Source organism: Dasypus novemcinctus, chromosome 3 (genome assembly GCF_030445035.2).
Source record: "Dasypus novemcinctus isolate mDasNov1 chromosome 3, mDasNov1.1.hap2, whole genome shotgun sequence".
In the NCBI taxonomy this organism is placed as follows: domain Eukaryota; kingdom Metazoa; phylum Chordata; class Mammalia; order Cingulata; family Dasypodidae; genus Dasypus; species Dasypus novemcinctus.
Genome location: NC_080675.1, coordinates 62349548 through 62377195, shown reverse-complemented (window position 1 = coordinate 62377195; position 27648 = coordinate 62349548). Strand labels below are relative to the sequence as shown.

Below are 27648 nucleotides of genomic sequence, written 5' to 3'. Positions count from 1 at the left end.
ATGTAGTTAGAAAAGCGAGTTACTTGAGGAACCCCTGAAAAGGTTTTGGTTATCCCTGGGGCCTGCGACCACACATTGAGAAAGTCCGTTCATAGCACAACTAATGAATGTGTTTCAAAGAATCTTTTTTGTCTTACAAGTAGGATAAAGGTATGGTCTGATACATGAATAGTAAGTAAATCAAAGCGAGTATGTGGCAAAGTGTCTTATCAAGTGGTGGGACACTATTTATAAATAAAATTGGCTCCAGGTAAATATGTATTGATTCATGGCTCCAGAAATGTTTTATGATGCTGGAACTCAATTCTCTAGAAACTGTGGCCCCTTAGGATTCCAGGGATAGAATGCAGTAGGTAGAAGCAGGAGACATTAGTGATCATTATTATATCTGTAATGCCATAGGAACCAAGGAATGACTTGGTTCAAAGAGGGACTCTCACATGGATTTTGTAAGTACAATAATAGAAAGCATTCCTGCCTATTCCTGATTCCACTTTTCTCCCATTACTGTAGCAACCCACTTCTTCCTGCATCGATATTTCTGAGTGTTCATTCTGTACCAGGCATCAAACTAGCTGCTGGGGATACAGTAACAAATAAGACAGATGGAGCTCTTGCCTTTCTGAAATATACAATCTAGCGGTGGAGATTAACACAGACAACCATTTTAAGATGTTACAATTGAGAAGTACAGTGTATGCTAACAATGTCTGACAAGGAACCTGAAAGTGGCCTGTGGATCTTGAACAGTTTCTCTGAGTCCTGAGGAAGTTCAAACTTCAAAGATGAGTTAGATTTCCAGGCTGAGGGAACTGGCAAGTTTGAAGATCATGGTGCTAAAAAGAGCCTAGATGTGTTTTAAGAACGGAGAGAATGCTAATACAGCTGGAACAACCAAGAGACAGACAGGAGTTGAAGCTGGAAAGCAAAGCTGCGCCAGATCTGTTGAGCCTTGTAAAGCACCGTGTTAAGATTTTGGACTCTATGTTTTTACATGATTTAATCAGATTTACATTTCTGGTTCACACAGTTGCTAAACCATGTTTCACTGAGTATAATAAATCCATTATACCACGAGTGGACATTGTTGCAGAGTCCTCGTGTGCTATGAGGAGACAGACTTGCGGCAGCAACCAGGAATGATAAAAGCTGCATGAGAAAACTGGGAGGTCAGGACACATCTCCCTGCTTGTATGTGGGCGGTTACTGTTCCAGAAACGTTTTTTGATCACAATTCAACAAACTGGGTGGAGGATGAAGTAATAAGACCTTCCTAAACCATAAAAGCTTGGGGTGCAGATACGAGGTTGGGACAAAATGAAACAGTGGGTCACGTGCACGATTCAGTAATGAGGCTCTTTTAGTGCCAGACTCTTGGAATTCTCTCCCAGTCACCCGGCCTGGGTATTTGGGACTGTGACTGCGTGGGAAAACCTTAGTGTTCACGAGAAAACATACCATTTACTCAGAAATTTAGTAACCGGGCAATTTCAGCTCACGCTATCGCTGACCATTACCCGGGGGGTCAAGCTGCGGGAAAACCCCCTTTAATTCCAAAGGCCGTAGGAATCGCCTCATCCCACTTTCCCTCCTTTCCAGTCTGTGAAGCCTTTGAAAAGCTCCCTCAACCAAGCAAGGGATAGTTTTTGGGCAAAAAGTGCTTTTTGCGAGAATCTGGCTAAAATTCATCATATCCTTGTAGTTCGTCGGTACAGGAGACTCGTGTTTCGGGCTCCTACGGTTACACGGTTCCGGCCCCACGTCTGTCACTGCGGCGCGAGGGTCGTCCAGGCCTTGGCCCGGGGCGCCGCGGAGGACCCGGCGCTGGGGGCGCTGAGCGCCGGGCGCGCTTCCGGCGCCGGGCGGGCGGCTTCCGGCCCCGGCGTAAACAAGGGCCGTAGGTGGCGACGGGCTCCCGGAGGTGGGGCGGGCGGACCGCAAGTCAGTGTCGGCCCGAGGCGGGCTCCCGCATCTCCTGTTCCCTGGCCCTGGGCCTCGACTCTCGCCGCCGCTCCTCGTCCCCGCTGCCCGCCGACGTGCCGAGGCGCTGGGCGGCCCGTCCTCGGCCGAGCAGGGTCGGGGGGACGCGAGCGCAGGCGGCGGGGGAGCTGCCTTAACGGCGCGCCCTCGTCGTGCCTCGCCTGGCTGTGTATTTCTTTTTGTTTTTCTTTTTTCTTTGTCTTTGTCTTCTTCACGGGTGTGGGGACTGTTGGGGAACGAAAAGTGCAGCCTCAGGATGGCTGATGGCGACGAGGATCTGCGGGCGGACGACTTGCCAGGGCCAGCCTTCGAGAGCTTTGAGGCCGTGGAGCTCGCCTGCCCCGCGGAGCGCAGCGGCCACGTAGCCGTCAGCGACGGGCGCCACATGTTCGTCTGGGGCGGCTACAAGGTCAGTGGGTGGCCGGGCCGCTGCGGGCGGCCCCCGGCCGGTCCCCGGGAGCAGCGGGAGCGTGCGCCGGCCGCGCCCCGCCCCTGCGACCCTTCCGTTGGCTCATTTTCCTGCGGGTGGGATCCTTCCCGAGTCCCCCAACTTGCGTCTCAAGCCTCCAGGGCCGTTTCCCACTCTCGGAGCCGTGTGGTCACGACAGCCTTCAGCATCCAAAGCCGGCTGTCCTCTCCACTCGCTTGGCGGTCCTGTGCGCGCTGCCCGACGCGGGAGCATTCTCTGGGGAAGGCTCCGTGCTAAGGTTGGCTGGGCGGTGCACGAGTAATTACTTTTAAAATTATCCTCATAAAGAATTGTGGGGATGTGTAGGGGAGGTGACGGTGTGTGTGATGTCACTCTGCCCCTTTATCGGACCTAGTTCCGAGGACCTTACCCTCTGGAGCGGGGCCAATTGGCTCAGCGCTACCGATGCCCTTTATCCGGGTGGTCAAGGTGTAGGAAAACCCCCTAGAATTCCAAAAGGCAGCGGGAATCGCCTTATCCAACTTTCCCCTCCTCTGCAGGAGTCCCAGTCACCACTGTGTAGATGGCTAACAGACCACTGTTTGAACATTTCAAGGCCATTTTCCATTCGGTTTCATCTGAAAAATACTGAAATTTTTCAGAAGAAATCCTCATTCAGGAAATTAATAGCAACAACAAATTTCCCCCAGCAGTAAATATGATAACAGTGCTCTTTGACCCCTAATTATAAATGAAGTGATCCGTTAGCAGTTTAGAGCCTGTTGTGTTTCTTTTCCTTAGCCCTAGCAGGATAATCCTACCCTAGTGCTCTGTAATTAAGTCTTTCTATTTCTCTTCCTGTTCATTTAGATCTTACAACTTCCCAGTAACACTCTACATTCTAGAATTGTCTCATTTTGTTTTCTGGGGTGGCTCTGATCCATCCCTACCTCAAAATATTTTGTCATTTTAGGTCTTAAAAAATAATCACCCTCCCCAATTTGCTTAAAATCTAGTCTGCTACACTTGTGCTTTGGATACCTTGCTTTGTTACTCTCTTAATAGGTTTGTGGTTTATGATGTGGCTGACCTGATCGTGTCTCAGTTTTTTTTAAATGGTCCTCAAAAGATAGGTGATAAACTGTTATAGCTGCCCTTGGTTTCTTCATTTGGTTTAACCCATGAGAGTATTTTTGCTAATTCTTACCAGTCTGCCTCCAATGAACAGTCAAGTAGAGGAGGGTACTTTAGTGGTATGGAACTGCAAGAATGTAGAGGAAGGTAGGTGTTGGCTCCTATTAAAATGTGAATCCCCCTGGTGAAAGACAAACCTGTTGGTCAATGGCAGTTCAGTCTGAACTACTTTGTAAATAATTCTCGTTGTGAAAATCAACAGCATTGAGAGAATCGAACTTTTCTTTGGAAGGAGGGTGAAGGAGAAACCTTTCAGGGTAGATTTTTGATGTTAGGTTTATGAGGGCTTGCATGCCTAGATTGAGGCAGAGAAGAGAAGCATGATCACTGAGGCCAACCTCCACACTTTGCCTAAGACCCTGAGAGTAGGTTCAAGAAGCTCATGCAGATTGTTTCAAGCATAATAAACCTTGACTTTCTGCACAGTCGTCACTTTCCCCGCCGCAGGCCAGGTTGGTCACTCCGGACCAGCCCCCTGCCTGATTCCAGCTACTTCCCACCTGGAGCGTTTCCCTTCCTAAGAGGTAGAGAGAGTGGAAAGAGATGTCTACATGGCCAACCACTCTATTTCTGTATGTAAATACGCAAGGTTATTAGACTCTGACCCCGTTCTCAGAGAATTATCATTTACTGTATGTTGACATTCTTCAGAAAGTAACCCAGGAATATCAAAGGCTGGAAGTGTTAGGCACCTGTAAGAGTTACATATTGAGGGGGCGGACGCTGGAATCTTGGCTCCACCATTACTTGCTAACATTACCTTGCACACATACCCTCTCTAAAACTTCAGTTTTCTTGTAACATCAACTACTTTTTAGGATTGTTGTGAAAATTAAATAAACTATACATCATATATTAGTATACATTGGTACAGCCACAGGTAGTCTCCTGAAAGGATGCAGTTGAGTTTGCTGCAGGGTCTATTCAGGATAACATAGCCTGGCCTTATACATTTCCAGGACCTCTCTTAACTTTATGCTGTACTGCACCTGCTGTATTATTAACATGTGAATTAAGAGCTGTCTGTATAAGCTGTACCTTGAATGTGTGGCATGGGGTGGGAAGCACTGTGCATTGGATATAATCCTAAGATCTACTTAACTGTTCATAACTATTATTATTATCAAATAAGTTAGATATGAAAAAATACACAGTAATGCCTCTAAAAATATCAATTTTTAAAATATTTGCAATTTTCTGGTTCTTAGAGTAATCAAGTCAGAGGATTATATGACTTTTATCTGCCTAGAGAAGAACTATGGATCTACAACATGGAGACTGGAAGATGGTAACTCTGGATATTATAAGGGGGAATAAAATATGCAAATAAGATCATAAGAAAAAGAAACTTTGTAGACTCCAACGAATAAAAATATTTTAGTTAAGGATGCTAAACTGTATATACATTCTATAAACGGTGTTCTGCAGTTATTTTAGCAGCTGTAATGCTGGTTATATACTTCAGCATCCTTAATTTGCTTAGAAGGGGTTCAGTAATTACTAGATGTTTCATGAGCTTTGAAGAAATTTTTATTTGGGGCTCTGTAACTAGAGTATCAGAATAATGCTGTACAAAGATATAAAGGCTTCAGATCCTGGAATGGAAATGTAATAGCAGTCCCATATATGAAGATGTTAAAACTCTTGGTATACAGTTTCTTGAATGAGAAAGGTATTTCTAGCATCTAATAGAAATAAAGCTGGTACTGTATTTTAATGAGCTCTAAAATTAAAATTTTCATGCAAATCTCTTTAAAGTAGTATGTTTTATTTAATAAAACTACCTTAAATGTTCTCCTATACAAATTGGATTTTTTCTGCAAGGATCTTTTGCCAATTCATAACAGTAGCAGTCAAGAGCATGTCTTGGGTAGAATTAATATTTTCTCAAAATGCATGGTTAGCCATTTTGGGGATTTACAAAGTAGTTTTTCCCATGATTTGCTTTGTGAGAACTTTGTGCTTTGGATTATTTTGCTTATTGTAGATCTCAGAACTAGGAGAACAGTAGTCTCACTTGCATTTAAGAGCTAAACTAAAAATGAGCCAGGCTTATTTCTGTAAATAGCACATAGGACTGTTTGCTAATCTTTTTCTAGAAAATTGGAAATTTATTATATTAATAGTATTCCCTTAAAAGGGAATACTTATGTTTTTAATTCAGCCCCACAAGGAATTTTAAAATAAAACCAGAAAATCACTTTTAGCAAAGATAAAATGTAAGTGTATCACATTCAGACTTCAGGTTTTTGATTCAGATTCATTTTTAGATTCAGAATGAGTTTACACTCACAAAGCATTTCAGAGGAGTGCCTGGCATGGAGTGAGTCCTACCCAAGTATTTAGGAGTATTATATAAGGATCTGAATCAGAGCAATTTGAATGGCTAAAAGGTAACTGAAAGAAAAACACCTATTGAATTGAATCTGACAGGACCAAGATGTTAAACAAAAACAAAGCCATTTATGGTCATTAAATAAAAACCAGCTAGTTCAGTTTGAGAAATGTAAAATGGAGTATCCTAGAATAAAAAAATGACAGGCTTTCAGAACCTTTCATAATGCCTAGGTGTAGGACCAGCTGGCATTGCCATGGAATGGGTAAAGAAGAAAATGTTCGTTCCTGGAATTAATTTTAGAGCTGAAAGAGACCCTGGAAAATATCTAGTCAGCTCTATCATTTTATTTTCCTTTATTGTGGGGATATATGTAGAAGAGAAATTATAAATCTCTGCATTTCTTCCTTTTGGGAAAGATTCTTTACATTCAGTATTTTTCACCCTCAGGAAGAAAATTAACACTGAAGGTGATGTTCCTCCTTCTATGTCAGGGAGCTGTGCTGTGTGTGTAGATAGAGTACTGTACTTATTTGGAGGACACCATTCAAGAGGCAATACAAATAAGGTTAGTTTTCCCAAGGATTTTGGTTCAAAGTAATTTCTTCTTACTCTTTTTCAAACAACCTCAGATGTTTAAGGTAAGCCCCATACTTATTCTTGTTCTAGTTAAATATATGAACTTAATTTTGATATGAATGTGTATTTTGGTATTTTGCTTACCAGTCTATCTTTATACCTAGGCCTTTTAAAGCCAACTTTCGTTGATTACTTAACTGTGTGCAAAACTTCCTAGGTTGTTTTTTTGAAGCTACCTATTCTCTTAGAACCCCGCGTGATAAATTATTATTAGTGGCGGCGGACTCGGCCTAGTGGTTAGGGCGACCATCTACCACATGGCAGGTCCGCGGTTCAAACCCCGGGCTTCCTTGACCCGTGTGGAGCTGAAGCGCGCAAGGAGTGTCCTGCCACCAGGGGTGTCCCCTGGCACAGGCAAGGCACAGGCAAGGAGTGTGCCCCGTAAGAGAGCCGCCCAGCACAAAAGAAAGTGCAGCCTGCCCAGGAATGGTGCTGCATACACGGAGAATGGAGAACTGACGCAACAAAAAGAAGCACAGATTCCCGTGCTGCTGACAACAACAGAAGCAGACAAAAGACGTCGCAGCAAATAGACACAGAGAACAGACAACGGGGGTGGGGGGGAGGGGAGAGAAATAAATAAATAAATCTTTAAAAAAATTATTAGTAGTAAACAAATTAGGAAAAAACATTTCAGACAAAATGAAAACAAGATGTAATCATGAAAGGATAGATAAAAATTAACAGTACATCACTCAGAAATCCATAAAGATAAATGTAATAATACTGACAAAATTCCATATACTAACATTCCCATAATATGATGCCATAAGATATTGCTGTTCAAACTTAGTCCATGCTGATTTCTGAATAGGAAAAAGGGGTCAGTTCTGTCAGGAAGAGACAAATGAAGTCAGAAAGTTACACTTGATATAAGTAAACTGTAATAATTCATTTATTTTGGCTACTTAGTACGCATCTAATCTGCCGAACACTTGGTTGGACACCGGAGACACAAAATGAATGAAATAGTTCCCAGCTCTAGGAGCTAACAATTTAGAATGGACCCAGATAAATAAACAGTTATAGTAGCATATGACAGAGAGATACAGAGTCAGTCGTAAAAATTCGGTAAATATTGTTGAATTTATAAAAATTTCTTAACGTCCTATGTAGTAGGATGGGAAAGTAGGTGATGCTTGAATTGAATCACTAAATTGATTAAGGTACTGAGATGTGGAGGTATAGGCAAATTATGTCTTGTCCATGGAAATGCCAAGTGGTGTGGTATAGATGGAAGATACAGCTAAAATGGTTTCAAACTGTGTTCCTAGGAATCCTAGGGATTTCTTTGAGCCCCCTTGGGACAACTGAGGGAAGAACTTATGGTGTTAGGTGGTCTTTGGACAGCCCCTTCTACTCTACTTTAACAAGTGTTGATCCATGTTTTTTTGTTTTGTTTCTTTTTAGTTTTTTTTAGGAGGAATGGGAGGATCAAACCTGGGACCTCATACATGGGAAGTAGGCACTCAACCATTTGTATTTATATTGGGCTTTTACTTGAGACTTTATTTGATGAAAGGGTTCTATGCCTAAAGAGTTTGTGTGGCACTGATATAGGCTGTAGCTGTGCTATATATTTTTCAAGGCCAAGGAGGAGAAAAATAAGATTTGACAAAATGTGAGGAAGCTTGAGGAGAGAAACTGTGATCTTAGGAGGTAATCAGAGATGGTAATAGTTAGAATATGATGTGGCCAGGGTTGAGTGTTTTAAGTTTACATGAAATGAAGATTGGTTGTCTCAGAGTAGTAAAAATAATAATAATGGTCAGATGTATTCAATTATCAGGATGGTAAACTCTTTGAAGGATAGGCCAACACTTAATCTGATTATTTTGTTATACAATACTGACACCCATAAATTAGATTTTTACAACTCAAAGTGCCTATGTAAGGCACTATGTAAGAAGCTGGTACCAGAATGTAAATCAATGCACTGCTGCCTTCTTCATCAAAAAGTCTTGCTATGGAACAAAAACGAGCTGAACTAATGAATAGTAAGCTTAGTGACTTAATTTACATTTTGGCACAATTTCCTAATTTAGATTCAGACCAGTAACAGTTTGCAGACTGGCAGCCAGTCTGAAGTCCACACATTAGAGCACTGAATTAGATGACATTCTTATCATAAATCACAGTAAAATTAAATGCCAAAGTCGAATTTCTTTCATATAACCAAATCTAACTGAAATCATTGCTTCTGACAGTTCTACATGCTGGATTCAAGATCTACAGACAGAGTGTTACAATGGGAAAGAATTGATTGCCAAGGGATTCCTCCATCGTCAAAGGACAAACTTGGTGTCTGGGTATATAAAAACAGGTGAGTTAGCAGCATTGTAGGTTTGGGTTTCTATGTGAAAGTGGTTTAGCCAATAATCATTGTAACCACAAGACATTTCTCATAAGGCTGTTAATGAGAATTAAGTGAATTAATATATGAAAATACTTAGCATGTTACCTAAGACATAGTTAAGTGCTCAATAAATGATAGCCTTTTTTTTCCCTTTGAGCTTTGCATAGTACCCCTACTCTTTTTTTTAAACATTTTTATTGTGGTAACATACATACAACATAAAATTTTCCATTTTAATCAATTTCAAGTATACAGTTCAATGGTATAAATTACATTTACAAAGTTATGCTACTATCACCACCACCCATTAACAAAATTTTTCAATACCCCAAACAAAATCTGTACCTATTAACTATCTCCCACCTCTTAAACCTGTAATCTGCTTTCTACATCTATGAATTTTAGATGTAGAAATACATCTAAACATAATTGTACATGTATGAATTTCTACATCTATGATTCCTAAAAGTGGAATCATACAATATTTAATATTTGTCCTTTTACATCTGGCTTATTTCACTCAGCATGATGTTTTCAAGGTACATCTATGTTGTAATTATGTGTTAGAACTTCATTTTTATGGCTGAATTATATTCCACTGTTTATTCATAACAACATTTTGTTTATCCTCTCATCTATTGATGGATACTTGGGTAGTTTCTACCATTTGGCAATGTAAACAATGCTGCTATGAACATTGGTATACAAAGATCTGTGTGAGTCTCTATTTTCAGTCCTTTTGGGTATATACCTAGAAGTGGATATGCCACATCAATATGGTAATTATTTAACTTTCTAATGCACAGCCAAACTGTTTTCCGCAGAGGCTGTGTCATTTTACATTCCCACTAGCATTGCACAGGGGTTCCTATTTTTCCACATCCTCACCATCACTTATTTTCCTTTCTTTTTTAAAAAATATTGCACAGGGGTTCCTATTTTTCCACATTTTCGCCATCACTTATTTTCCTTTCTTTTTAAAATAAATAGTCATTCCATGCTAGTAGATGTTAAATAGTATCTTATTGTGGTTTTGATTTGCATTTCCTAATGGCTAATGATGTTGAGCATCTTTTCTTGTGGTTATTGGCTGTTTGTGTATCTTCTTTGGAAAAATGTCTTTCCAAATATTTTCTCCATTTATTTACATTCTTGAGGTGTTCTTTGATGCACAAGTTGTAAATTTTGATAAAGTCCAATTTATTTTGTTATTGTTGCTATTAATAGTACTTTTGGTAGCATATCTAAAAATCTGTTGCCAAATACAAGAACCTAAATAATTTTCTTCCATTTTCTTCTAATAGTTTTAGCTCTTACATTTTGGTCATTGATCTATTTTGAGTTAATTTTGTCTGTCTTTGAGGCAAGAGTCCATTTTTATTCTCCAACATGTGGATGTCATTTCCCAGCATCATTTGTTAGACTATTCTTTCCCCATTTCCCACTTGGCACCCTTGTCAAAAATCAATTAGCCAGAGAGGTGTGGGTTTATTTCTGAATTCTTAATTCTATTCCCTTGGTCTATATGCCCATCCTTATGCCAGCACCACACTGGTTTGATTTAGCATAGCTATGTAATACGTTTTCTAAAAGGGAAGTATGAGTCCTCCAACTTTGTTCTTTTTCAAGATGGATTTGGCTATTTGGGGTTCCTTATAATTCCTTATGAATCTGATGGCTTTTCAATTTTTGCAAAAAAGGCAAATGGGATTTTGTTGTTGTTGTTTTTTAAAGATTTATTCTTTTATTTATTTCTCTCCCCTCCCCGCCTCCCCCCTGTTGTCTGCTGTCTATGTCCATTCGCTGTGTGTTCTTCTGTGTCCACTTCTATTCTTGTCAGCGGCCTGGGTTTCTGTGTCTCTTTTTGTTGCATCATCTTGCTGCATCAGCTCTGTGTGTGTGTGGTGCCACTCCTGGGCAGGCTGGACTTTCTTTCGTGCTGGGCGGCTTTCCTTACGGGGCGCACTCCTTGTGCATGGGGCTCCCCTACGAGGGGTCACCCCTGTGTGGCACAGCACTCCTTGCGTGCATCAGCACTGTGCGTGGGCCAGCTCCACACGGGTCAAGGAGGTCCTGGGTTTGAACCGCGGACCTCCCATGTGGTAGGCAGACACTATCCATTGAGCCAAGTCCACTTCCCGCAAATGGGATTTTGATCAGCATTGTGTTGAATCTGTAAATCACTTTGAGTAATACTGACATCTTTATAGTATTAAGTCTTCTGATCCTTGAACACAGGATTTCTTTCCATTTATTTAAATCTTAATTTCTTTCAACAATATTTTGTAGTTTTCCATGTATAAGTGTCCTATGTTCTTGGTTTAATTTATTCCCAGATATTATTTTTCTACTTGCTATTGTAAATAGAATTGTTTGATTGAATTCCTTTTTAGATTGTTCATTGCTGGTGTACAGAAAACAGATTAATATTATTGTGTATATTGTGTATATGATCTTGTAGCCTTTCACTGCTGAATTCATTTATTAGTTTTAATAGCTTTCTTGTAGACTCTTTGGGAAATTCTATATATAGTATCATGTCACCTTCAAATAGATAGTTGTACTACTTCTATTGCAATTTGGATGCCTTTTCTTTTTCTTACCTAATCATTTTGGCTAGAACTCTAATACATTGCTGACAGTGGACATCCTTGGCTTGTACTTGATTTAGGGGGAAAGCTTTCAGTCTTTCACTGAAGCTGTGGGTTTTTCATATAGACCTTTATCATGTTGAGGAAATTTCCTTCTAATCCTAGTTTTCTGAGAGTTTTTATCAAAAAAGGGAATTTGTTAAATGCCTTTTGTTTCAGTTGAGATGATCATGGTTTTACCTCTTCATTCTATTTATGTGGTGTATTACATTAACTGATTTTTTAATATTGAACCACCTTTGTATTCCTCGTATGAATCCTACTTGGTCATAATGTATAATCCTTTTAATGTGCTGATGGATTCAGTTTGCTAATATTTCATTGAGAATTTTTTACATCTATGTTCATGAAGGATATCTTTGGCTTTGGTATTAGGGTGATGCTGATCTCACAGATTGAACTTAGGAAGTTCCCTCCTCTTCAATATTTTGGAAGAGTTTGAGAAGGTTTGGTGGTCATTTTTCTTTGAAAGGTTGGTAAAATTCACCAGTAAAGCCATTTGGTCTTGGATTTTTCTTTCCAAAGTTTTTGATTACAGAATCAATGCCTTTACTTTTTACTGTTCTGTTGAGATCTTCTATTTCTTTTTCAGTCAGTTTAGGTAACTTGTATTTCTAGGAATTTGTCCATTTCTTCTAGGTTTTATGGCTTTTTAAAGAGTAAATGTTATCTAATTTGTTGGTATAATCATTTTTATTTGAATAAGTATTTTCATGTGTTCATCTGTGCCTTCTCAACTTATAGCATATGGCAAGGTGAGAAGAAAATATCTGGAATTCTAACCTGTGGATGTTTGACTTTTTATGTGTCTTGATTGTCTTTCAAATAGGTTAATATTTTTTGGAGGGTATGGATATTTACCTGAAGATAAAGTACTGGGAACTTTTGAATTTGATGAAACATCTTTTTGGGTAAGTAAAGTTTCATATTGCATGTGGTCTTTATTTAAGTATATTGAAACAATACACTTAACATTTGCCAGTAGTTTTGTTCACTTTGCTTTGTTAATAAATTAGACAGGGAACTATATAATTTCACAAACATTATTGGTAAAATAACTCAGAAGCATTCTTATTTTTATCTTCTGTAGAATTCAAGTCATCCAAGAGGATGGAATGATCATGTACATATTTTAGACACTGAAACATTTTCCTGGAGCCAGCCAATTACTACTGTGAGTTAATAAAGACTTATCAGTTATTAAGGCAAGGCTTCCTCAGAGAAGACAGATACACCAGAATAGGAGGTGGTGTGAAAATGACAGTTCATTCTTGTTTCTTGGAGAGAAAAGATCCATAGCATTCACTATTCTCCAGAGAATCCAGGAAAAAAAAATCTGTCTATCTGGAGACTAACAGAGCATCTATTATCTAATAGATTTTAACTATTTGTGATTAGGTAAGCAAGCACTAGATATGAAATTAGGTTACTCATTTGTAGACTTCTTTTCCCTCTGATACAGATATATGATGTGCTAGTATTTATTTTAAGGAATGAAAAATAAAGCAAGCATTTGACTATATTAACCGGACCATTCAGCAAAACATCTCAAAAATGTAAAATTGACATTCCCAGTGTTGGTAGTCGGTGTTTAATACTGTTGCTAATTATCTGTGCTTCAACTTAAAAGCTCAAATGTCTTGCATATTCTTACCCCACAACCAGAGAAAACTGTTTCTTTCTGGCATTTTCCTTCTGCTTATAAAAAGGTCACTTAATTATTCAATTGTATATGTGATTTCTTAAAGGGTAAAGTGCCCTCACCTCGTGCTGCCCATGCCTGTGCAACTGTTGGAAACAAAGGCTTTGTGTTTGGAGGCAGGTATCGAGTAAGTATATGAAATTTCCAAGACTTGCTTTTGAATTATTCAAAATAACTGTTTAGGTAGTAGTACATCAATGTTCAGAGTAGCATTATTTACAATTACTAAAAGGTTTAAACAACCCAAGTGTACATCAACAGATAAATGGATAAATACATACAATGGCTGAATATTATTATTCAACCATTTAAAAAAAGGAATGAAGTTCTAACGCATGCTACAAAATGAATGACCCTTGAAGGCATCAAGTTGAGTGAAATAAGCTAGACATACAAGGACAGATATTATGATTTTGCTTCTATGACCTACCTAGAATAAGCAAATAGAGACAGAAAGCAGATCTGAGGTTGCAAGGGGTGGGCTGGGGTGGATAGAGGGAAGTTGTTATTACTTAATAGGTACAAAGTTTCTCATAGGGATCACAAAAAAGATTTGTTAATGGATATAGCACAGTATCATAAATGTAATCAATGCTTCTGAAATGTACTGGTATTCTACCATAGACTTATTGTGATTCTAGCAATGGAAGAAATTATATCATTGATGTGGAGACACTGGCCACTGGAGTTGCTGAAGGCAGGGAGAGGAAAAAAGAGGTGGAATATGGGGGTATTTTCGGGACTTGGAGTTGTCTTGAATGACATTGCAGGGACAGATGGAGAACATTATATATCCTGCCATAATCTACTAAATGGACTGGGAGAGAGTCCAAACTACAATGTAAACTATAATCCATGCTATGTAGCAGTGCTCCAAAATGTGTTCATCAATTTCAATGAATGTACCACACTAATGAAAGAAGTTGTTGATGTGGGAAAAAGGTGGGGTGGGGGTGGGGTATGGGCATATGGGAATTCCCTATACTTTCAAATGTAATTTTGTGCAATCTATGTATCTTTTAAAAATAAATAAAAAATACATTTTAAAAAATTATTAAAACGGGAACTTTTATGGTGTTTGTGTATGTGTGTATGTTACCACACACAATCCCACAGCCAAGGGTGACATGCTGAAAAAGAAAAAAAAATTTTTTTTATCCTTTTTGTAGGATGCCCGAATGAATGACCTTCACTATCTTAATCTGGATACATGGGAGTGGAATGAATTGTAGGTATCACGTTAGGTTTATTTTAGAAAAGCTTTTCAAAAGAAAATTCAAATTTTCACCTATTTCTGTTATTAGTACATAATTTACTTGCTTAAATTTTCTTTAAAACTTTAAATAAGCATGGTCACTGAAACCTTAAGGAAAAATTTTTATTTTTGTATTTCCAGTTCCCATAAGTGTGTGCCTGGTACATAGCATGTGCTCGGGGTTTGGTGAAAAAATCTGAAGTTGACACTGCTTTCAAAGAAAATATTTTGTATAAAGCATTGTAAAAAGGAAACCTTTTTATATCTAATGTCTCTTTAGTCATAATTCCATATAAATTTTAAAAGAAAATTTTAAAATGTTACTCTGCCTTGAATACAATATCTGCTTTTAAATGTGGATATTGTAACTCAGCTATTCTTTTCAGAATTCCACAAGGCATATGTCCAGTTGGCCGGTCTTGGCACTCACTAACACCAGTTTCCTCAGATCATCTTTTTCTCTTTGGAGGATTTACCACTGATAAACAGCCATTAAGTAAGTCCTTTAAAAATACGATAATGAAATCATATAAATAGGTGAAAAAAATCCACCTATTTTAGATGTATCAGGGTTGTATAGAGTTAGATGGAAGGTTTGCTATGAATTTTAGATCCTATATACATACCTACATAAAATGTTTTCATACTATGATATACATTCATTCTGTCCAGTAAAGAAATGACTTAGAACATTTAAAAAAAACCCTGACATGCAAAGGGTGTATTTAGTTAATTGTAGGGAAAAAAAAGGAAACAAACTTCCTGTATATATTTACTCACAATCTGATTTATTACCTTTCTTGCTGAATCTGCCCTTTGAATGCCAGTGTCACATTGACATTTACACACTTAATAGCTCTCTACATACTTAATAGCTCTCCTTTTTGTTTGCTTCAATCAGGTGATGCCTGGACTTACTGCATCAGTAAAAATGAATGGATACAGTTTAATCATCCCTATACTGAAAAACCAAGGTATGAACGATTTAAAAGGTAATTCTTACACCGAATTTAATGAGGTCCTAAGAAGTTCAGATTGGTAAAAATTTAGGTTGTTTTGGCTTCATTAAGTCCATTATCTTACAAAATTTCCCTGATTCTGCTGTTATAAAATTCTAGCATTCACTAAGGTTCGGCATCATACATTAACAAAGAAAAGAAAAAAAACCAATGTTATCTTAACATCAAATGCTTTCCATTCCATTATCTGTGTATTAAGAATAGGGCTGAAAATTTGACTTTTGCTTTTTCTTTCACCATAAAATTACTGATACACTAAAATTTAATCAAACTTTTCTCAATTGAGTTGAACTACATCTAGGTTTGTCACTAGGGAAAAAAGAATAGAACTGGAAAAGGAAAGGACTGCAAAAGCATGAAGAATAAAACAACTCAAGACCTTCTACTAGATTGGCAGTAGTGCTGTCTAACAAAAATTTGTATCATCCAAAAAGAAGAGCTTATTAAGAAATATTTCTTCCTATTTTCTGTTTTAATAAAACAGAATTGTTACAAAGTCTGCCAAAAAAGATGATGGTCAAAATTGATGTTTAGAGCACATTGGATATGCCATCATGCATTTTTTCCAAACTTGTAACCTATGTATAGTCATGCCACTAAGGATTCATCTGACCTACATGTTTTTTCCTTAGAATTTTCAGATCCTTTCAGTTTTAGTCAAGCAGGCTTTCAGCATCCTGCAGGTGTTTTGTGTAAGGCCAACTGCCCCTGCTTATGGAAAGGGGATAGAGTGGATGAACATATAGGATTTCTCTTCTGTAAGATTTTTATTGCTAACAAAGACCTAAAAACAGACCATTCACTTCAAACCCCTCACTGCATAATAAATAAGGATCAGACCAGAGATAAAATAATAACATCAAATAAAACAGACATTCGTTTTTCTAGCTTTAGCTACTTGGCCTGAAGATTTTGCTTTTCACAATGATGTTCTGGTATGAACTACTTCGAGAAATGTCTCTAGTCTTATTTTATCAACTTTATTATAGAGTGTAAACTGTTAATTTGGTGTTTTGGGTGACTTTTTTTTAGTATATACCTTTGTTTTAAACATAGATTATGGCATACAGCTTGTGCCAGTGATGAAGGAGAAGTAATTGTTTTTGGTGGATGTGCCAACAACCTACTTGTCCATCACAGAGCTGTAAGTATAGTACCTATGTTAAAGGACACTTTGTAATTTTGTGTAATATTGAAACTGATTTGGAAAGTACTTGCTTTTTAATGTGTTCTTCAACTCTTCAGGCGCACAGCAATGAAATACTTATATTTTCCGTTCAACCAAAATCTCTTGTACGGTAAGTAACTTTTTACTTGTTAGTAAGATTACCCTAAATTATATTTCTTTACATTTTAAATTAGCACTATTGAAAAACCAAGTTCATGGATTATTTAAGGGCAATCGTGAGTCTCCATTGATACAATGAGCCAGTTACTATAAAAATCTTTTAGAAAAGAGTTTATTTTGTTTTAATAGTTCAAGTGAATATAATCCCAAATATAAAATAATTTTTCTCTTTCCTTGTCCATTTTCAGGTTAAGCTTAGAAGCGGTCATTTGCTTTAAGGAAATGTTAGCCAATTCATGGAACTGCCTTCCAAAACACTTACTTCACAGTGTTAATCAGAGGTTTGGTAGTAACAACACTTCTGGATCTTAAAACTTATAGATAATACCTCTGTTCACCTTGCATGGACAGCAATTCTGTAAATGTCACAGAGCGGGACCGTTTCTATAATTATATGCATTGTTGTAGTTTGCAGCATTTTTATTTTAATGTGCATGTGAATGGCCTAGAGAACCTATTTTTGTGTCTGAAGATGTTTGCAATAAATGTATTTAATACCAGTAACTGACCTCTAGTAAAAAAAAAGAAAATGAACACTGGGCTTTTTACCCCAAGGAATGATTTTATTTCCTTTTTGGTAACTGTAGGATGTATATCTTTGGAAAATTATACTAAATATTCTTGCCACTTTGAAACAGTGACATTTTTTTAAAAATTAGCATTTTAGAAACTTTTCAGAAATGGCAAGAGTAGATTATAATTATGTAGGCTTAGAGTTATGAACAACAAAATTAAGTTTACATTAATTTCAAAGTGGAAAAATATTCCCAATAGGACTAAGTTGGTAAAAGAAACTGTGGGATGACAACAGCGAATTAGTATTTAGACTTTAATGCTTTGGTGTAAGGGCTGGGGCAAGTGGTCCTATAAACTTTCCACAGCTGTTTTCTAATTAATTAAAAGGAACAGAGTTTTGTAACCCATCAAACAATGAAATAATGTGAGATTTTGTTCTTCACGAGTTCTATTAGTAGACAGAAGAAGCAAGTTGGGTCAGGGGACTTCAGTGTAAGCCTATTGTGCACTTTTGATATTGTACGTTAAGATAAATCTGTGACATGCTATTAATAATTACTACAGGTGGGAAATATGGATGATCAACATCCATTTCTTCTCGATTTTATTTGTTAACTGAGTCATGGGAGTTATTCTTTGTATTTTATATCTGATCTAATATATTTTTTGACTAGTGTAGGTGAAGACAGGAGGAAATCTACTCCTTTGATAATTAGGGTTCAGGACATTAATCCTAAATTTAACTGCACTCCACCACCATGATAAGCCTGCGAATAATATATATATTAAGGCTTTATATACAGTAGAATAGCAAGTAAATAGTCTAAACAACTGAGCCACTTCACTATTCATTTTCTTTATAAAATGAAAGGAATACTTAGTATTAACCTCCCAAATTTCAAGAAAATGTAGAATAACTATAGATGTATATAATTATAACATTTACCTGTCCATAAATATTTTAGGAAATCCTACCATAGACAGCATTTCCTCTATATAAAACTTGAAAAAAAACAATAAGTCCTTTTGGTGAATATAACAAGGCAATATTTTTAGTTCATTATTTAATTTTGGAAGTCTTGTCACATGGTCTTTTCATCTTTTTAACTTCCCAAAAGCTATAAAATTGGCTCTTCTCAAATACTTTATGATTTCATTTCAGCTATTTCCTTTTTACATTCAGAAGATTGGGTGCAGACACTTTCACTTTGCCAGGAATGTTTCTTGATAAATCTGTGTCCTATAAAAAGAAAATTGCTGAGTATCTTCACATTCTTTATGGTCAAGCATTTTCTTTTATGACAGTTATGTATATTCTTATCAAAGAAAAAGTCATTTCCAAAATTTTCAGCTAAACTCATTTTCCTACTTATTTTACTAGTTTTAGAAAGGCAGAATTTTCTACCATAACAATAGCTGAAGCTTAAATCTACTACATGACGCATGAGCAAAAAGCAAAAAATAGAAAACTATTCATTGTTTTTTTCATTGTACTAACAATCTCTACAGAGTTCTAGAAGAAATTCTTACCTTTACGCTACGGAACAAGTCTTTTTCTCTTGCTGTTGCTTCTTTGGAATGCATGAAACTGTTCAAGGCTGTTTTTGCAGCTGCACACAGAAAACAGAAGAATTCATTATTTCTGTTCAGTCACTTAACTGTTTAAAACCATAATCCAAAAAAAAAATCTTTTTAATACCTTTTCCCTTTTTCTGAACTCCAGGAGTAAGTTTCACTTTATATCTTTAAAAAGAAATTACATGTTTTACTAAATAGGGATTAGGAAAAGATTCCAAAGTCATCTTTCTATCGACTGCTTTGAGTAAACCAATGATGACTTACTTATAATTTGTCATGGTGGTGTAAGGAGCGCATATTGGAATGGCAAACAGTAGTACATCTTCAGGATGTGGCTGCCCTGTCAAAGAATCAAACAGATTTTCCTAAAAAAGGAAAACAAAAACATAGTAAAATTTGTGCTAGTCTTAAACCACTGTAAAATTCCTATAATACATTTTTAATCCTTTTCTGATGGACATACAGATTTAAAAGTAGGAACAGCTATAATTAAACTCTGCTTTATATCCCCAAAGAGTTGAAGACCATTGATATTTAAATACATATTCTTACTACTAACAGTTTTTGCCCAGTAGAAGAATTAATGAGAACACTTTTCAAAATACAATGTAGAGAAGAATTTAAGGGAAAGGGAGAAAAAACTTGTTAGATATTACCAGAGTTGCAGAAAGTCACTGTGGATTAAAATGATGCACAATAATGATCACAAGTAGATTAAGGTCCATTCCATGGAACTGGGACTGATACTTTAACTAGAACAGTGGTTCTCCACCAGGGGGAATACTGCCTCCCAGGAGACATCTAGCAATTTCTGGGGAAACTTCTGATTGTCATAACTGGGAGCAAGGGTGCTACTGGCATCTAGTGGGTAGAGGAGCCAAGGATGTTGCTAAACATCCTAAAATGCATGGGATATGCCCCCAACAACAAGGAATCATCTATCCCAAAATGGTAGTAGAGCTAAAGTTGAGAAACCCTAGGCTACAACCTGTTAAGGTGAAATCCTAGGGGTTCTTAAAGTTCCCAAGTGGTAGGCTGCCTACAGTATTGCCCATGTTACCTAATAATGTTAAGAATATTTAGATGTAGGAAAAAAGGTTTGGTGCACAAAGTATAATAAATATATGAGTGTTTATACTACTTACCAGGAACTATTTTAAATGCTTATTTTAGTTCTCAAAACAATTCTCCCCAGGTAGGTCCCATTATAATCCCCATTTTTTTAGATGAAACTGAAGTACAAAGAATAATGTCTCCAATATTACACAGTTAAATGCAGTGGAGTTAGGATTCAAACCCATAAGGTTTGACTTCAGAGCCTTTTGTTAGAAGTTTTGTAGAAGTTTTGTGTCAGATATTCTGGGAAATTGATTGCAATGAGTGTTGCAGAAGGAACACCCAACCTAGTACAAAATCATACCTCATTTCCCTGTTGATCCAGATCTTGCTCTTCCTGCTCCAAACATATAAAAACAAAAAAGTCAGCTATAACTTAAGTTTTAACATTCAAAAGAGAAAAAGGATAGTTCTCTGAAGTCTAAAAAAGTTGTTTAAAGAAGTACATGCTAAAGCAGAGAATATTAGAGTTTAAAATGACAGCTAAGCTTGATATTTTGCAAGGGAAAGACATCAGAGAATTCTAATGAAAGAAAAAACACTTTTAAAATATTGGTTCAGCAGGTTAAGGGAAATTTTTTGATATATTAAAATAAGCTTGGTGGCAGACTTGGCCCAGTGGTTAGGGCGTCCGTCTACCACATGGGAGGTCTGCGGTTCAAACCCCAGGCCTCCTTGACCCGTGTGGAGCTGGCCCATGCGCAGTGCTGATGCGCACAAGGAGTGCCCTGCCACGTGGGGTGTCCTCGCGTGGGGGAGCCCCACGCACAAGGAGTGCGGCGCCCCGTAAGGAGAGCTGCCCAGTGCGAAAGAAAGTGCAGCCTGCCCAGGAATGGTGCCGCACACATGGAGAGCTGACACAACAAGATGACGCAGCAAAAAGAAACACAGATTCCCTTGCCACTGACAACAGAAGTGAACAAAGACGACGCAGCAAATAGACATGGAGAACAACCGGGGTGAGGGGGAAGGGGAGAGAAATGAATAAATCTTTTTTTAAAAAATTAAAAAATAATAATAAAAAAAGCTTAATATTGTTTGGTTACTACATTAAGAAAAATATACCTAGAGATGGCCTACCCATGAAAGACCATTCATAATCAACACCTCTCATGAATATTTATAATCTGGGGTTTACAGAATAAATTATAGGATATGGGAATAAAGTAAAAATTCAAAAGCCAAAATGAGTTTTACTATTATTAAACAATACTGTTGTTTACCAGGGCAAAAAGAAACAAGTATTACAAAATCTTTGTTAGCATTACTTTAACAATTATAACTCAAGGTTTGACCGCCATAATTAAAAACAATGCTGCTCAGAAAATTAAAATTTTTATTTAAGCTTGTATTTTTAAAAAATCCTTTGCTCTAAAAAAATTCAATAAATACAATATACTTTAGGCTGGGCTTGTTGAATTCAATTGCTAAAACAATCAGGCAACCGTAACCATCTTCACTGGAAAAACGTTAACTTCTCACTGGGTTTTTTTTTTTTTCAAGGTACAAGGGCTGGGAATTGAACCCCAGACCTCCCATGCAGGAAGCAGGCACTCAACTACTTGAGCCACATCCATTCCTCTCACTGGTTTTTTAGTCAAGGCACTTGGCACATAACTGTGTCACTTTCAACATTATGTAACAATATATAGCATATTAATTACTTAAGAAAAATCTAGAGAAGGGAAAATTTATTTTTCACTCATCTTCAACTCTTCCTAGTTCTTCATTGCCTTATTTTAATTAAGTCGTACTTGCCACCAGAATGAAATAAAGTCTCTCCATAAAATTCATTATTTTCTAAAAGCTTTTGATAAACTATAACTTTTAAACTTAGGTACTGCAATTTTAGTCTTATTAAAGCTATTACTTTGGCTTTCTATTGAGAACAGCATTACCAACTCTTCTGGTTATCATGTCTTGGGAAAACCCTGATAGTTGGTTGCCCTAATTAAGAAGCAAAAGCTCACATATGTACTAGCTTTACCTTGTCATCATGTGGATCATGCAAAGCCAAGTCTTGCAAGTCATGAGCTATAACCTCATGGGAGGGAGTTTCTTTAATGCTCTCAGAAACCCTTGGTCCCCCTTTAGGTTTCTGGGGTTGTTTCTTCACAGGTTCATCTTTTGTTTTTCCTTTCTTTCCCTTCTTCCCTTTTTCTTCTTTGTTTGAGCCTGCAGACTAATTCATATAATTTTTAGAGGGAAAAAGTTAATACTGCCAAAATTTGAACAAATATGGATGTCCACTGAAAAGCAGAAGAAATGTTTTTAGCTATTACTTACTCCCAGCAATTTCATGATAAGTTCACGCTCTTCTTCATCCTGATCTTTGTATTTTTCCTTCATTTTTTTCATTTTACTCTACAAAAATTCAAGGATTTTGGTTGAAAACTAAGCAATAAAAAATGTCCACAAATATATTTGTAATGAAAAAGTACATTAATTTTGTCAAAAATGCTTATTAAGCAAGGCACAATTATAATAAACAATACAGATGCTACAAATGCTGGATAAACCTTTAACTCCAGGAAATTACTATCAGGTAAAATGAGAAGGTACATATATAAAAAAGGTTAAATTAATGCAACATATTTTATTAAATACTATAGGAGAGATTTAAAAAAATTATTTCCAAGGTAACTTAGAGATAGGAGTCCTTTCAATTTGGGCAAGAACTGTAGGGTGGAAATAAAGAAAACTTAGAAGTTAGTCTTGAGAATATCATTAATTGGGAATACAAGATACAAAGAACACTAACCATAGGAAAAAAACACTGATAAATCAGACTTCATTAAAATAAATTCTGCTTATAAAAAACACCATTAAGAAAGTGAAACACATGGGAGGTCCGCGGTTCAAACCCCAGGCCTCCTTGACCCATGTGGAGCTGGCCCATGTGCAGTGCTGATGTGCGCAAGGAGTGCGCCCGTAAGGAGAGCCGCCGAGCGCGAAAGAAAGTGCAGCCTGCCCAGGAATGGTGCCGCACACACTTCCCGTGCCGCTGACGACAAAAGAAGCAGACAAAGAAACAAGACAGCAAATAGACACACAGAACAACAACGGGGGGCGGAGGGGATTAAAAATAAATAAATATTTAAAAGAAAAAAAAAAGAAAGTGAAACAAGCAAGTCAGAGTATGAAATGACACCTGCAATACATATATCCCAAAAAGGACTTGTATTCAGAATTACAAAGAACTATAATACAACAATGAGAAAAAAGACAACCCAGTTTAAAAAACAGGCTCTTTAAAAAGAGGATTTTTTCCAGAGGTCTAATAAACCTATGAAATAGTACCCAACATTATTACTCATCAGAGATATGCAAATTAAAGCCGAAACATCAGGATATAAACACCTGAGTAGCTAAAAAACAAAAAACAAAACCTGACAATACCAAATAATGGTGAGGATGTGGAAGAATAAGTGGAACTTCATACATTGCTTGGTGGGCACTGGTACATGTATACTCTGGAATACAGTTTGCCAGTATCTACTAGAGCTGAGCATTTTATGAATGCTAAGACTCAGCAATTCCACTTGTGGGTGTAATACACCCACAAGAAATGCAGGCTTGTGGGCCCTAAAGGTGAGTGTAAAAATGTTCATCAGCAGTACAAGTGAATAAATAAATTGTGACAATCATACCAGTGGAATGCTATTCAGCAATGTGAACCAACTACTATTAAATACAACATGGATGATTCAGACACAATACTGAGTGAAAGAAACCAAACACAAAAGCATATATACCATATGATAACCTTTAAAAAGTTCAGAAACAGGCAAATAATTACAGTGGTTAGAATAATGGTTATTTCCAGTGGTGATATTATTTGGGAAGGGGCAAGAGGGAGCCTTTTGAGGTGCTTGAAAATGTTCAATTATCTTGATCTGAGTGCTGATTTCATACGTATGTAATTTGAGAATTTAATCAAGCTTTTAAAAACAAAATTTGGGTACTTTTTTGTATGCATACTGTACCTCAAAAAATCTTAAGAATCATATGAATAAATGTGACCAATAAACTGAACCAAGAAATGAAAAACCTAATGAAAAGAACAGATTTCCTCAAAAAATATAACATATGAAAACCAACTTTGAAAAAACAGAAAACTTGAATGGATCCATAATCTCAAAAGAAATTAAATTAGTACTTAAATCTACCCACAAAATCTAAAATATCAGGCAGTTTCATAAGCAAATGCTGTCAACCTTAAAGGAAAAAGTAATTTCCATTTTACACAAAGTTCCAGAGAGCAGGAAAAAAGGTAAAGATCCAAAACTTATTTTATGAAGCAGTATGACCTGGAGAGCAAAATAAGGAAAGTAAAATTATAGGCCAATTAGTAGATTTTCACAATTTGCCACATAAACAAAGGAGAAAAGTAGTCATTAACAGATGCTGAAAAAGGGTTTTAAAAAATTTGACTCCCATTATTTTAAAGAATAACTGCAAAGAAGGGAAGGTTCACCACTAGTTCACAGGAAATAGCCACAATGATAAAAATCCTTAATTCACATGACAAAGATGGACTGTCACTATTTCTATGCCACACTAAACTGACCTATGAGCCAGTGCCCCTAAAATGATAAAAATAAATTAGAAGTGAAGCAACAAAAGCCATATTTGCAAATAGCACTGCCTACATATAAAGTATTAAAATTAGTAAGTGTTCAATAAGATTGTTTTTTTACTAGATCAATATACAAGACTTGTCTTCCCACATACCAGCTACTAACAATTAGAAAATGAAAGTTTAAAAAATATGCCATTTACAAAATAAAAACCTCTATGAAAACTTACAAGGTACCTAGGAATGGTTAAGATGTTATGACTTCTATAGGAATATATCTTTATTGAAGACTATAATATAAATATGAACATGAAGAATCATGTGGTAAACATAATAATTAGTCCGCAAAATATAAAAGTTAATGCATTTTTAATAAAATTCCATTAGGATTTGTCTTGGAACTTAAACTATCTGCAGAATATTCCATTACATAAATGTATCATTTATTTGAGCAATTACGTATTGGACATTTGTATTATTTTCAGTTTTTGTTTTTTGTTATTGTTTTTGCTATTACAAATAGCAAAACACATCCTGTGCACATACCATGATTTTTTTTTAGGATAAATTCCAATAAGTGGAATTGCTGAGTCCAAGGGTAGATGCATCTTTAAGACTTTTAGCAGGAATTCCCCTGGGGTGCCCAAAAACATTTACTGAATGATTGAACATATAGTATCTTCTTTTTTTTCAGACTTGCCATTTGTCTTTCAATTTTATTCACGGTTCTTTTATTTATCTGGAATCTACTTTGGTATTCTTTCACATGATTAGGCTTAATACTAAATATTTCATATAATATTTTATCATATACTAAATTCTTAAATAAATACTATATGGGATTTTACCCTTTCACTCTTTCACCTTCTTAGTATCCCTGTGTTAAGACTATCTTGTTTTAATAATTCTAACACTAAATGTTTTACTACCATATAGGGAAACCCCTCATTAATCTTTTCCAAGATTTCCTTGGCAATTCTCTAGCATTTACTCTTTGAAATGAACTTTACAATTATTTCATCAAGTTAATTAAAATCTCACTTAAATCTGATTTAAGTCATTCAATTTAGATTAATATGGGTAGAGTTGAAATTTTTATTACACTGAGTCTTCTCTTCCGTATGCATAATATATCCCTTCATTTAAGCAATGTAAGAAATTCTGACCATGATGGATGGAGGAAAGATGATAAAATGTAATCTCTGTAAGACTTCAGAGAAACTTAATTTAAAAAGATACACTGATATATTAGCCCCAAATTCCTTTTATATTACATTTAAAAAATATATAGAATCTGTATCTACTATCTCTTCTTTCATAACCCCTTTTTAATAAAATACATAAGAACTCTGACCAAAATCACATTAATTGGGAGCAGAAGTGTGGCTCAGGCCATTAGGCACCTCCCTCCCACATGGATGGCCCTGGGTTTGTTTCCCCAGTGCCTCCAAAAAGACAAGCAGACAGCGAATGCAAACAAGAGGGAGATAAATAAATAAATCTTTAAAAAATTACATTAATAACTGACAAAAACACTTCTAGTCTAAATTATCAATAAAGATCTAGGAATATTCCAATGCTATCACTCACCAGCTGGGTGACTGGCAAATCACAGTTTCCTATTCCTCCTACAGAAATCATGAGTGCTTTTTAAATTTTTTTTTTTTTTTTACAGATTCTTCCTATACCCTCCCCGTTGGCTCCCTGTTTGCTTGTTGTGGGTTTTTTTGCTCATTGTTTGCTCACTGCTTTTTTTTTTTTTTAGGAGGCACTGGGAACTGAACCTGGGACCTCCCATGTGGGAAGAACAGCTTGAGTCATATCTACTCCCTGCTCGTTAGTCTTGCTCATTGTCTGCTGACTGTCTTACTCATTACTTTTGCTTGTCTGCTCATTATCTGTTTGTCGTATTTAGGAGGACCAGAAGCCAAACCCAGCACCTCCCGTGTGGGAGGGAGGCACTCAAGTGTTAGAACAATATCTACTCCTTAAAGGTGTAACATATAATGACAATCTCTATGTTCCATAAATGCTGTAGCTTCCAATTAATTTTCAATCAAAGGAAGTCACAAGTCTTTTTTTTTTACTATACCTCGTTTCACTTAAACGTTTAAAAATTAAGAGGAACCTCAACTTCATTTATGAACCATATTGTACTAACTTTAAAATTCAACCTAAAGTTTAAGTCTCCTTACCTTTTGTCCTCTTTTCACTGGCTGCACATTTGGAACATTTTTGCTTGTATTCTGATGAGTCTCAATGTGTAGAGAACTTTCTTTATCTTTTTCCTTTCCCTCTATCATATCTAAATCTAAATCCCCTGAGTCATTTGGAAGCTTTTTCTTCTTCATTTCCCTAAAAATAAATGAAATGGAAACATCTGATTCTTAGAATTTCAAAATTTTTGTGCCCCAAAAAAATTCATGGGAAGGGGGACATATACAATCAACAAATGAACATGGTTTCTGATTAACTTGAAAATCACCAGACTATAGTATACAAAGAGGCTCAAATCATCACAAAGACAAAGCTAAAAAAATTTAATCTCTCCTGGGTTTGTCACTCCTTCTGTCATCCACGCTCAACACACTGTCCCCCCTGATTCATTCTTACTTGCTAGCCACAATTCAGTCCCTGAATGCCTTGATGGCCAGGCACTGGGCTTTTAGTCCTTGTACCACATGGTCTAGTAAATCTTAAGCATTCAATAAAATATCTGTTGACCAGTTGGTTGAATTAATACATGATTGAAAAAAAATATTACAGAGGAGGGGAAAATTCTATTAATTTTATTTATGTGGTATTTTTCAGGTATAATCTTTCTATTCCCAATGCCACTACCCTAGTCCAGTTCTTCATCCCTTACCCAAACTTCCTCCCTGTAATCTGTTCTGCACACACTTCTAATAACCTTCCTTGTTTACCTATGTCACATTTCCATTCAATATCTTTCAAAGGTCCTCCTCATAGC

General features: G+C 36.6%; 2 protein-coding genes across 5 annotated transcripts in view; one reads left to right on the top strand and one right to left on the bottom strand.

Annotated features, from left to right (window-relative positions):
* Nucleotides 1-1846: 1846 nt before the first annotated feature.
* KLHDC2 (kelch domain containing 2) lies at nucleotides 1847-27061 on the top strand. 3 transcript variants are annotated; one of them, XM_004469954.5, is made up of 13 exons: nucleotides 1847-2389; nucleotides 4792-4871; nucleotides 6369-6486; nucleotides 8765-8880; nucleotides 12394-12475; nucleotides 12655-12738; nucleotides 13313-13393; nucleotides 14436-14494; nucleotides 14908-15017; nucleotides 15423-15495; nucleotides 16597-16684; nucleotides 16786-16838; nucleotides 17077-17388. In XM_004469954.5, exons 1-13 carry the CDS (start codon nucleotides 2237-2239, stop codon nucleotides 17198-17200), a joined length of 1221 nt encoding a protein of 406 aa, XP_004470011.1. In that variant the 5' UTR covers nucleotides 1847-2236; the 3' UTR covers nucleotides 17201-17388. The 3 variants fall into 3 exon arrangements, with proteins under 3 accessions (XP_004470011.1, XP_058149436.1, XP_071070042.1); XM_058293453.2 differs by lacking the exon at nucleotides 17077-17388 and adding an exon at nucleotides 26443-27061 and having other exon boundaries at nucleotides 1874-2389; XM_071213941.1 differs by lacking the exon at nucleotides 12655-12738 and having other exon boundaries at nucleotides 1882-2389.
* The window catches only part of NEMF (nuclear export mediator factor), a 70044-nt gene continuing 59380 nt past the window's right edge, over nucleotides 16985-27648 (bottom strand). The window contains exons 26-33 of one of the 2 annotated variants that reach the window (XM_058293451.2): nucleotides 26873-27032; nucleotides 22385-22462; nucleotides 22086-22280; nucleotides 20403-20435; nucleotides 19247-19347; nucleotides 19104-19147; nucleotides 18935-19014; nucleotides 16985-18644 (exon numbers count right to left, since the gene is read on the bottom strand). In XM_058293451.2, coding sequence (XP_058149434.1) covers nucleotides 18567-18644; nucleotides 18935-19014; nucleotides 19104-19147; nucleotides 19247-19347; nucleotides 20403-20435; nucleotides 22086-22280; nucleotides 22385-22462; nucleotides 26873-27032 — 769 coding nt within the window. In that variant the 3' untranslated portion in view covers nucleotides 16985-18566. Of the gene's footprint in view, nucleotides 18645-18934; nucleotides 19015-19103; nucleotides 19173-19246; nucleotides 19348-20402; nucleotides 20436-22085; nucleotides 22281-22384; nucleotides 22463-26872; nucleotides 27033-27648 lie in introns of both variants that reach the window. The other variant, XR_009185004.2, reaches the window with a different exon arrangement.

Bases quoted from the DNA above. Each gene is read 5' to 3' on its own strand.
- KLHDC2 (XM_004469954.5), top strand. From the start codon at position 2,237: ATGGCTGATGGCGACGAGGATCTGCGGGCGGACGACTTGCCAGGGCCA. The intron at 13,394-14,435 runs GTAAGTATATGA...TCCTTTTTGTAG, and splicing joins TGTTTGGAGGCAGGTATCGA to GATGCCCGAATGAATGACCT. The intron at 15,018-15,422 runs GTAAGTCCTTTA...TGCTTCAATCAG, and splicing joins CACTGATAAACAGCCATTAA to GTGATGCCTGGACTTACTGC.